A 12276-nucleotide genomic window follows, 5' to 3' on the forward strand; every position below is an offset into this window, starting at 1 on the left:
GGAAAGCCCCATCCCCAGAGCCTGATACTCAAGGGCTCCACCCGACCCAGACTCCGCCCAGCTTTCCAGCCTTCCTCCCCGCCCCCCATCCTTCAGACCCTCAACTCCAATACCACCAGGTATTCGACCATTCTACTAACAGGTCCGTTCCTAGTGCTCCTCCATGCCTTGGCAACTGACGGCCCCACCTGGAATTCCCTCTCACTGTTCCTGTCTACCCAGTTTAAGATCCAGCCCCTTTAAGATCCAGCTCAAATGTCAGTCCCCCGGGGAAGCCCTTCCCAACCATTAGGAACAGCTAGTCACTCCTAGCTCCACTGAACCCCCATTTCACAGTGTACAGTGACAGCCAGGCCTGTGCCCTCTCTGTTCCCTCCACTCAAAAGCTTCTTTCCCCTGCTCCCCATAGGGCTGGCTCCTCAGCCCTTGGGCCTCAGCCCCAATCACACCACTTCTAGGAAGCCCTCCTGGTTTTTCCTGGTTTCCTCCTGCATATCAGGTAGCTCCAACATGCACTCATGACATCAGGGCCTTTATCCCGCTGGTGCTGTCTTGGCCAGCTCCTCCCACTCAGCCCCAGTTCCAAGAATAGTGCTGGCACACAGCAGCCATGCCATAAAAATTGTTGAATGAATGAATGGATGAACAAATGATCAAAAATCCATCTCCCCTACAGACTGTGAGCTCCCAAGGGAAGAAAATGTGTCTACCGTGTCTGGTGACTGGCAGAGTACCGGATGGGGGACACAGGGTAACTGCTACACGGGGAAGCAAAGGGGCACAAAGCTATCTGCGTGTGCAGCATGGATGTTGTGGATACAGAGGGGCATGGAGAGAGTCAGAAATTAGGGGTCACTGGGTTCTGTGTCTATCAAGTTGTTTAGGTTTATGCTAGTGGAACCACTAAAATCAATAGCTAAAATATATATACTGTGTTTTGTTCACTCTAAGATGCCATCAATTTTAAGACAGAGCATTATTTTATGTGCCACCAAGAAAAACCACAGCAATTAAATTATGACACATCATGGACTGTAACATGAGATATTAAAATGTGAAGTGTGTGTGTGTGTGTGTGTGTGTGTGTGTATGAATGTGTGAGGGTGTGTTTGTCTGCCAAACACTAGCCTCTCTTCCCAGGCAGGTCTGGGCCCATCGGCCTGCAGGGCTGTCTGTCCTCCACCTGCTCCCGCCCTCACAGGATGGGACCCCCATGTGGCCCCCAGGGGCGGGGCTGAGCCACAGAGAGGGGAGCAGCTGAGCGAGATCGGATACCTAGAACAAGGGAGGCTGGATGCTCTCCCGGTCCATGAGGCTCCAGGAAGGGGGGCTGTGGGGTCACAGAGCAGCACCCCAGGCCAGGTGGCGATGGTGACGCAGAGATAGTTACCGTGACCCGGAACGGCGTAGCGGCTGAGGGCTCCATGTTGGGGCTCTTCTCCGACAGGCTGCCGGGCAGGCTGCGCCGGGAGCCTGGCCTTTCTTGGGGCGACTCTGTCAACAGAGGGAGAGAGAGGGTAAGCATGGATAGCTGAGGCCACCCGCTCAGGCCCTCCTGTCATTCCATCCTGGCCAGGACAACAGGTCCCCATAAAATAGTACAGCCACTGTAGAAAACAGTTTGGCAATTCCCTTCAAAATTAAAGACAGAATTATCACAGGACCCAGCAATTCCACTCCCAAGTATGTACCCCAAAGACTTGAAAACAGGGACACAGACAAATACTTATATGCAAATGTTCATAGTAGCGTTATTCACCACAGCTGCAGGTAGAAGCAACCCAGGTGCCCATCAGCAGATGAATGGATGGACACGGCCATGCATCCACGCAATGGAATGTTATTCCCTCGTGAAAAGAAACGAAGGTTCTGACCCATGCTGCAGTGAGGATGAACCCTGAACACATGCTGAGTGACATGATCCAGACACAAAAGGACAATTACTGTGTGAGTTCACTTACATGAAATACCTAGAACAGGCAAACTCATAGAGATAGACAGTAGATTAGAGATTCCCAGGGGCTGTGGACAGGGAAGGGGGGTGGAGGAGGTAGAGAGGTGAGTTATTGCTTAATAGATACAGAGTTTCTGTTTGGAGTGATGGAAAAGATTTAGAAATGGACAGTGTTGATGGCTGCACGACATTGTAAATATATTTAATGCCACTGAATTTACACTCAAAGTTATTAAAATGGCAAATGTTATGTAACACATATTTAGGACAATTTTTTTAAAATTCACCCAAAACCCATACTTCAAGCCCTACATCTTGAGACACAATGAGCTCCCCGTTCTTGGAGGCATACAAGAAGTCCCTTCAAACATGAGAATCTATGACCCCTGCTTTCCAGCTGAGACCTTCTTTTCCATCGGCTTTAAACGAGAGAAGTTCAAGGGCCTGGCAGGTTATGGAATCAAGGGTAGCAGCCAGCAACCGAGGGCCCAGTGCAGCTATAGCTTCCCCCAGTTCAAGAGAAGCAGGAAATCTGGGATTTTTAAAATACAAAATATTCTGATTTCTAAATGGTGACAGCTCATTCAAAACTGGTAGCCACGGCCTGAGAATGCCTATTTAAAACCTTCCGAGTCAGTCCAACCTGGCTGCGTCCCTCACTGGTAACCCCACACCATGCTTGGCACTGGCAGATTCTTTCCCACTGCTCCAGTGGTGGACCCCACAGATGGCTCCCTTCCTGCTCCTTCCAGCCTGACCCATCCTGCAGGCCTTGGAGAGGACCCTTGGTAACTCCCTCTGCCCCCGGCACTCTACCCACTTCTGGCTCCTATAGCAACAGCCAAGGCAAGTCTCTCCTATCAACATTCTCATTTTGCAGAGAGAGAGAGAGAGAGCAAAAGAGAGCGAGTGAGCGAGCGAGCGAGAGAGAAAGACACCTCTGCTTGACTGCAAAACTCCCAACACCCACGCCTCAGCTGGCTGCACTCCCATGTCCCCCGCGCCCTGCGTGGAACCTGCTGCCTGCAGGTGCTTGGGAAAGACCTGTTGACTTGAAAGGAAGAAAAAGAACAGGGCAGAGGTTCCCCCGATGCATGTGAACACACACAGGTGCAGTCAGAGGTGCACACCCAGCAAACACACTCACACGTGATCGTCCATGCAGAAACTCCAACATGTGTCGGCTCAGACCCACCCCCAGCTACACATCCCTGTGTGCATGGTGCACACACACAGGGCAGAGGAGGAGGCGCGGGCTTTCCCAGAGGCAGAATGGGCTACTGCGGGGGATGTCTACACTCTCCCGTCCATTCTCACCATGCAGCCCATTGGACAGGGGCCTTCAGAAGTGTGGGAGGAGAGAACGGAGCCCCTCACCCCACTAGGACAGGCTGCAGTGCTGACCTCTGGCAACAACCAAGCAGACAAAGCCTCCTTGGGCCTAGGAAACGAGGGCCACCGGCAGGGGTAGGTTCAGGCTCAGCTGATCACCAGGCAGGCCTGGGGCAGGGGTGGATACCAAGTCTGGGTGTGGGCTAGCCAGCCCTGGGCCACCTGTTCCAGAACACTTCCTCCCCATGACCCTCCTCAGCCCAGGGACTGCTTCTCTGTGGTGCTCCCGATGTAGGCTTTTCCTTACTCCTCCTCCAGGATCTCTGCTAGTCGCACTTTAGGGAACACCCACACTTTCTGGGGTTTCCCCAGGAAATTTCTTCCGACGCTCACAAGTCTGCCTTCACCTCTCCCCACTCCCAGCACCCCACCCTGGTTGCCTCCATAACCAGTGTCCCACCCACATGTGAGGCACTGTGCTCAGCCTCCAGAAGCCTCTCAGGAGCTACCCTCCTTTCACGTGCATGCGTACACACACACACACACACACACACACACACACACACACACCTGGCCACAATGCCTGTCCCAGGTAGGCAGGTCATCATGGCTCTAGCCGGGAGACACAAGGAGTCACCTGGTAAAACGCGAGAAGCGCTCCTCTGAGACCTAGTCCGATGCTCCCACAACCTGCGCAAACTATCGCCTCTTGCTTCCTGGATTCTCAAAGGTGGCTTGGCCCAACCACCCATCTTACCAATGAGGAAGCTGAGCCCGGAGGAGAGGAACTTGTCCATGAGCCCCTAACCCAACAGGTCTATAGTAAGGATCATCTCGGCTGCTCCCAAAATGACCTTAAACTTCAATTCCGAAGCCCTGGCTGCACCCGTCTGCATCAGAAGGTGGAAAGGCAGCGAGGAGGCCACAGGGCAGGACGGGAGAGCCAGGGCAGGGCCTGCACTCCAGAGGAAACAGGAGAGGCTTGGTCCCTTTCTAGGCAGCTTCCGCCTGGCCCCAGCTCCAATCTCCACCTTCTCCACCTTCTGCTCCAGGGGGCTGTTGACCTGTGTAGATGGCACCAATGAGCTTCATGGGGTCTGCCTGGCCAATGGGAAACCCTGGCAGGAGATCAGGGAGGAAGGAGAGTCTCCTGGGTGGCGTGCCTCCCTCCACTGAGGTCCCAGCCACCACCAATGACCCCAGCTCCCGGGCTCGCCCCCCCCCCCCCCGAGGGCGATCAGCCCCTGCCCACTGCCTCTGGGCTCCTGCACTCCTCTTCGTGGTTCCCCAAACCCGCCCACCCACACCTCACATCATCCTAAGTGCCACCTGCTTCCTGCTGCACCCCCGCTGACCCACCAGGCGATACTCAGTGGCTGAGAACCAACCAGTTCCCATCCGTGCAGCTGGCCGGACCTCCTTTCCATCTGGACGGGAAACCGGGCCCTGGTCACACAGTATCGGGGCAGAGCCTGGGCCCAGACAGGCCCTCTCCTGACCCGCCACCAGACAGCTTCCCCAAGCCTGCCCCAAGCTCTAACCACAAAGTCGCAGTCATAACCTCACGGTCCCTGGGTTCTGGACCAGCATTTCCTCATTATCCTTCCCCTTAGGAGTCTTTTCAGACACATTTTTCCTAGTTTCTTCCCATAAAAATTTAATGCCACATATACAGTATATTTTATGCGCCGTACATATATTGGGCTTTATACAAAAAAAAAAAAAGAGTGAGATTTTTGTCACGCACACCTCCTCCAAAAACCAATGTTTTGCCCACTCGAGGTCACTATTCCCCCGTGGCGAATGCAAGTTCTGAACCCACTCAAATGTAGTCTCCACACGACAACATGGACAGCTGTCGTGAGCTCCATTTTCCAGATGAGGAAACTGAGGTTCTGAGAGGCAAGTAACTTCCTCTAAAGTTCCTCCAGGTAGGAAGTAAGAGTATACGCTGAAATCCCCTTGCACTATCCCCCCAAAAGCCACACTGAGGCCTCAGAGAAGGCTGAGAGTACCTGGGGCAGGCGGAGGGGGAGGAGTCCAAGGCTGGACCGGCAGGCAGGGTTCCTCAACCCTGACTCTGCTGTGTGCCTCCAGGCCAGCCCCTTTCGGTCTCTGAGCTCCTGATTTCTCAGCCATGCAGTGAGTCAGGGCGTCGGAGCAGTGACCATCTCTATTCCTCCCTCCCCACCACCAAAACAATAACAAAACCTTTATTTTACACAGGCAACGAAGACGGAAAGTTGACCCCTGAGTCCTAACTCTGCCTCCAGGGATTTAGCCCCAGTCCTTGAAAAAGACACAACTGCCTTTGGCCCTTGATTCTGCAACATGTCTTTTTGAATTTGGGGAAGCAGACACTGAGAAGGTTGGGCCTCATGCCCCCAGAGGTCTAAGCAACACAGATGGTACAGCATAAAGGTGGCACCCCCAGGGACAGACTCCAGGAAGGCCTCCTAGAGTCTCCTCGAGACATTGGAGCACCGGTCCAGTAGTCTCCCCTCAGCTCAGGCTCGCTGTCTGACCTCCACATGACCTCCCAGGCTTCAGTCTGCAACATCAGCCACAGAACCAGCTGATCCTGGATCTCCTTTCCACTAAGAGGTCAAAAGAGTCTCCATGGTACCCGAGAGGCCACGCTGCCTTTCTATTCTTGGAAACCACAGCCAGAGAAACGCATTTTAACCTTCACGCGTTTGCAAAAAATAAATAAAATAAAATCGGTTTCATTCAAATGCTGCTGGCTTGGTTGTCATGGATACCACCTAATCATGAAGGATGACTGTTACTTGTTCCCATGGAAACATGGAGGCCTGAGGAACATCCTGTAATTTCAGACAAGACACCAAATTTTAGTTGTTGAGTTGCAATGCCCAGATCTTAATGCTTAAAAACAGGTAGAGGCAGCCACCTCTAATACTGGTGTCAGGAGAAAAGTCAGCATGGGAGGAGAGAGAAGAGGTGCGTGTGTGTGCTGGAGCTCAACAGTGATCATGAAAATGAAAATTAAAACTCCCAGGTACCACTTCATACCCTCCAGATAGGCAAAAATGAAAAAGAACACTGACCCCAAATATTGACAGGACTGTAGGAAAATCTTTCATCACTGCTGGTGAAGTGAAAAGGGTTTGGAGAACAGTTAGAAAAAACCGATGCGCACATTGACTCTGGGACCAGAAATTTCCCTCCTACATGTCCAGTCTAGAAAAATCCTCGCACGTGGAGATCTGCACAAAGATGTCCACTGCAGTACTGTTTATAGTACCAATATGTTGGAAGTAACCTAAATGTCCACCCATAGGGGAATGGATGACTGCCCCTTGGGTCAATCACTCAGTGGAATACTACACAGCAAGGAAGAAGGAAGGACTCCAGGGGACACTGTTCAGAACGGTAGCAGAACACAACAGCGCTACAAAGAACCCAGTTCTATAAAATCAACATGAATAACACTCAGAAATACGAGGTTGAGTAAAAAGGTAAGTTTCTAAAGGAAACAGAGCACAACCCATTTATATACTTTTTTTAAAACAAGAATGTTCGCCCTGGCTGGTTTTGCTCAGCGGTTGGAGCATTGGCCTGCGGACCGGAGAGTCCTAGGTTCGGTTCCCACTAGGGGCACGTACCAAAAGAAAAAAAAAATGTTCATGGCAGCATTATTTTTAACAGCCTCAAACTAAAAACAACTACGTAAAGCGACTCTTCCAGTCAAGTTGGCGGCATAGGTAAACGTGGTCTCGCCTCCTCCCACAACCACATCAAAATTACGACTAAACTACAGAACAACCAGCATTCAGAACTGCCTGTCACTGAGCTGAATGGAAGTCCTACAACTACGAAATTACAGAAACAACCACATCGAGACTGGGAGGAGGGGTGGAGGCACAGACAGGCTGGACCCACACCCACACGTGGTGGATAAAAATCAAGAGGGACACCTCGGCTGGGAAGGTCCTCCCTGAGGAGTGAGGGATCCCCATCCCACACCAGGCTCCCAGCCCAGTGTTCCAGTGCCAGGAAGAGAAGCCCCCATCACTTCTGGCTGTTAACACCAGTAGGAACTGAGGCTGAGGGAGGCTGAGGTTGCTGGAGCCCCAGGAGGCTCCTCTTAAAGGGCCCGCACATGGACTTACTTGAACTGATACCCTCTGAGCTCCAGCCCAGAGGGGAGGCAGCTTGAAAGGCTCCAGAGACATATGGGGAAGAAAGAGCTGGAGGGGCAGCTTTTGCCTGGAGAGACTTGCTGTGGGAGGCTGTTGTTCCTTTGTGAGCCCTTCCTCAGGGCAGCAGACGGGCACCCTATCAACCTGGCTCACACTGTTGCCTCACCCTGGTGATTCCCTGAGGCCCTGCCCCACCCAACTGTTGGGCCTACCCAAACTGTTTCCAGTGGCTTTACCATAGAATTGGTCTGTTTTGTCTCTTGCTTCAGATTTTCCTAAATTCTCTCAAACAAGCAGCATATGGTCTCAGCGAGCCCCATATCTCTTGCTAAGTGGCCCCAGGCCTGGCACTAGAAGCAGCCAGTCTTGGTTCACAGCTTGGCTTTGCCTGGGCACCTCCAAGCCCAGCACAAGAAGCAGCCATCTGCAGATTGCTTGGTAGCTTATGCCTGGTGGCCCTGGGTAGAACACAGACAGTGGCTGACCTTGCCCCAGAGCCAGCACACCCAGTGGACAGCTTCAGAACACATCAAAGTACCACCACCCAACCACCTCCACAAGTGACACACTCAAGGAATGGACTCAGGGGGTACCAGAGCCCTGCAGAAGTAAGTCTTGCTCTGTGTGGTTGGCCCCTACACAGCTGATCCTCCAAGGTAGTCAGAGGCCAGTGGTCAGTGGTTACAGCCAGTCCTTGCAGCTGGTCAGCCTGGGTAAAACCCTCCCATTGACGTGCCAACAGCAATCGTGACTCAATTACAACAGAAGAGTGTACAGTCCATACAAGGGTGCACCGCGAGGGCCCAGCTGGGTAACCAGGGAGGCTATGCCACTGGACCCTACAGGACACCTACAACATTAGGCCACCCTACAAAGCCTAGGAGACATAGCAACTCTACCTAATACATAGAAACAAACACAGGGAGGCAGCCAAAAATGAGGAGACAAAAAAACATGTCCCAAATGAAAGAACAGAGCAAAACTCCAGGAAAAGAACTAAACAAAATGGAGATAAGCAATCTAACAGATGCAGAGTTCAAAACAGTGCTTATAAGGATGCTCAATGAACTTAGTGAGAACATCAACAACATAATAAAGGACCAGTCAGAAATGAAGGATGCACTAACTGAAATAAGGAATAATTTACAGGGAATCAATAGTAGAGTAGGTGAAGCCAAGAAGCAGACCATTGATTTGGAATATAAGGAAGCAAAAAACACCCATTAAGAACAGCAAAAAGAAAAAAGAATCCAAGAAAATGAGGACAGTATAAGGAGCCTCTGGGACAACTTCAAGCGTACCAGCATTCACATCATGGGGGGTGCCAGAAGGAGAAGAGGGAGAGCAAGAAATTGAAAACCTATTTGAAAAAATAATGACAGGAAACTTCCCTAACTTGGTGAAGGAAACAGACATACAAGACCAGTAAGCACAGATAGTCCCAAACAAGATGAACCCAAAGAGGTCCACACCAAGACATATCATCATCAAAATGCAAAAAGTTAAAGACAAAGATAGAATCTTAAAAGCAGCAAGAGAAAAGCAGTTAGTTACCCACAAGGGAGCTCCAATAAGACTGTCAGCCAATTTCTCAAAAGAAACTTTGCAGGCTAGAAGAGAGTAGCAAGAAATACTTAAAGTGATGAAAAGCAAGGACCTACAACCGAGATTACTCTATCCTGCAAAGCTATCATTTAGAATCGATGGACATATAAAGAATTTCCCAGAAAGAAATAGCTAAAGGGGTTCATCACCACCAGACTAGTATTACATGAAATGTTGAAGGGTCTTCTTGAAGAAAAAGAAGATAAAAAAATATGAACAGTAAAATGTCAATAAATACATATCTATCAACAATTGAATCTACAAAGAAAATGAGCAAGCAGAACAGAAACAGACTCATAGATTCAGAGAACTTTTTGGTGCTTGCCAGATCGGAGGGGGGTTGGAGGGATGAGTGAAAAAGATGAAGGGATTAAGAAGTACAAATTGGTTGTAAGACTGACGAACCTCAAAGGGAAGGGGGAAGGTGGGGTGGGAAGAGAGAAACTAAAGACTTATATGCATGACCAATGGACACAGACAATAGTGTGGGGAAGGCAGGAGAGGGCAGGAATGCGGAAGAGGGGGTCAAGAAGGAGGGCAGAAAGGAGGGACATCTGTAATTCATCCAACAATAAAGTTGAAAAAGAAAAAGAAAAACAGCTAGAGCATCCTTCAATAGGTGAGTGGTTAAACAAACTGTGGTACATCTATCATGTGTGAAGCAGAATAATGACCTCCAATAAGTCCACACCCCAATCCCCAGAACCTATGACTGTTACTTTACATGGCAAAAGGGACTTGACAAATGTAATTAAGGTTAAGGACTTGCAGACAGGAGTTTATCCTGGAGTATCCAGACAGAAATCCTCTTAAATGTGGAAGACAAAGGGAGAAAGATAAGTCAGAGAGATGCGATGAGGAGGAGGCAGGAGAGAGTCTAAATATGACAGGAAGGATGGAAGAAGCCAAGAAATGTGGGTGACCTCTGTCTAGAAACTGGAACAGCCTCAGCTGACAGCCAGCAAGAAAATGGGGACTTCAGTCCTACAACCACGTGGAACTGAATTCTGCCAGCAAGGAATAGGCAATGAAATGGATATTCCCCCATGGGATACACAGCGATGGAAAAAATGCACTGTTGCTATATACAATAACTTGGGTGGATCTCAAGGGCATTGTGCTAAGGGGAAAAAGCCAATGTCAAAAGGTCACATCGTGCATGATTCCGTTTATGGCATTCCCAATGGGGTCAAGTTTTAAAGATGAACAACAGATTAGTGACTGCCGGGGATGAGGGATGGTGGGCTGCAACTACAAAGGGTTAGCACCACAGAGATCTTTGTGATGAAAACATCTCGTATCTTTATTGCGGTGGTAGTTACACGAATCTACACGTGATCAAGTGACGCTGAATTATATGCACGCATCTCACCAATGTGCAGAAAAGGCGAGAGACGAGGGACAAATGCAGCCCCTGACACCCGGGAGCCGGCCTGGCATTCCCAGCTCTGCCATGTTATTCTCCTGTTGGACATAAACAATCTCACCGGCTACCAGCCTCAGACAAGGTCACCATGATCAAGTGAGACAAAACAAGGCCACTTCATAATTTCATCTAAGTAACTGACAAAAGCCAGGTCACTGTGCCACCCACAAAGTCCCAAACATCCCCCAGCTGGCCAACATGAGTGACTGCTGCTGATTCCTCCCCTCCCTAGAGATAAGATTGGAAATAACCCATCATATAATTGCCCCCGCTTTCTGACAGCAGCCAATCTTGCATGAACCCCGCTTCCTTAGACCTCCCCCAAATCACCGGACCAAAGCCCCAGTCTTAGAGTAGGTTCTTTCTACCAAACTCCGACTGAGATGCCCGGTGGTTCCCCACAGTGTGTGGTCTCCTTCTTCTATGAGTAATAAATCCGAGCTGTTCAACTAGAGGTGTGTTCCTGGCGGGTCTGTCTGAAGGGCATCGATGCTGAAGGACAGCGCACTATAATCACAGGAAAACTGGGTGAAGGGTACATGGAAACCTCTCTGCTTTTGCAACTGCCCATCTCTGTAATAATTTCAAAATGAAAGGTTAATAAATAGCCCATTGAACTACATGGAATTGTTTCTATATGTAAACAATTGAGATTTCCATCCCAAGAAACTAGCTGTGTAAATGTACTGGTGTCTGGTGTTACCTGAGAGGGGAGTGGCCGGCCATCTAGAGGTGAGAGGCTTACCCTGGACTCTTTAGGCTGAAATATGTTTGCTGTTTATGTGCTTAAACTAATACGATGTTTTACTTTCTGTCTGTAGATATGTGCACTTACTTAGAAAAACAGCGTGAATAGTACTCACACCTTTGTTATCAGAGGCTCTCTTTGGAGAATGGAACAGGCTACGGGCGGGAACAGATAGATGATGGAGCCAGTTACTGAATGAATAACTCAGACTTCCCCAAACAAATAGTAAAATTAAAGTAGAAATAGATGGTATGATGATTCAGTACAAATTGTGCCCTGTGAACGCGTCTGAGGAGGAGAAAGGAAAAGAAACAAGACAAAAAAAAACAAAACATGACATCAAAATCAAGAGCTGCCAGGGGACCAGACAGAGACGGTGGATGGGGCAAGGCCACAAAGTGGACGTGGAACAAACCTGCGGGGAAAGGAGCGTAAGAGCTCCCAAGCCTAAGTGCCAACGGACTAGTGTCCCGGCCCCCAACCTCGGGAGTGGCCAGGTGAACTTCAGGAAGAGCCAAAGGTAAAATCACCATGGCAACAGGCCATGGAGTCTTCGGACTGTTAGGACTTCCCAGACACAGCAGTCCAGCTGCTGCCTCTGTGTGGATCGGAAAGTGCTTGTGAAACACATCTGTACTGTTATTAACTGCTCTCAGCAGCCAAATAGTGAGCGAGTTTGCCAAAATGTAGCACTGATAAAGTGGTAGGTCTCTGCCTTCCATTGCACACTTTTTCTAGTTCAGCCTTTGGTCACCCATCTTTGGGAGAGCAAAGAGAGGTGCTCCTTAGCGGTTCCTAAACCTTACCCACCTGAGGTAGGCAGAACAGTGGCCCCTAAAGAGCCCATGTCCTGACCCCTAGAACCTGTATGTTACCTTACAAGGCAGATATGACTAAATTAAGAATCCGGAGATGAAGAGATCACCCTAGATGATCTAGGTGGGTCCAATGTAATCACAAGGCCCTAAGAGGGAGCTCAGAGGGTCGCAGAAGGCAGAACAGGAGAGGTGGTGATGGAGGCAGTGGGAATGATGTGGGGCCATGGGTC

General features: G+C 49.9%; 1 protein-coding gene across 4 annotated transcripts in view; it reads right to left on the reverse strand.

The window, feature by feature from the left end:
* LOC118629895 (DAB2 interacting protein) overlaps window positions 1-12276 on the reverse strand; it is a 186444-nt gene that overhangs the window by 93602 nt on the left and 80566 nt on the right. For all 4 annotated transcript variants that reach the window (XM_036261608.1, XM_036261607.1, XM_036261606.1 and 1 more), the window contains exon 2: window positions 1391-1494. In XM_036261608.1, coding sequence (XP_036117501.1) covers window positions 1391-1494 — 104 coding nt within the window. The remainder of the gene's footprint in view (window positions 1-1390; window positions 1495-12276) is intronic.

Source organism: Molossus molossus, unplaced genomic scaffold (assembly GCF_014108415.1).
Source record: "Molossus molossus isolate mMolMol1 unplaced genomic scaffold, mMolMol1.p scaffold_m16_p_14, whole genome shotgun sequence".
NCBI lineage: Eukaryota > Metazoa > Chordata > Mammalia > Chiroptera > Molossidae > Molossus > Molossus molossus.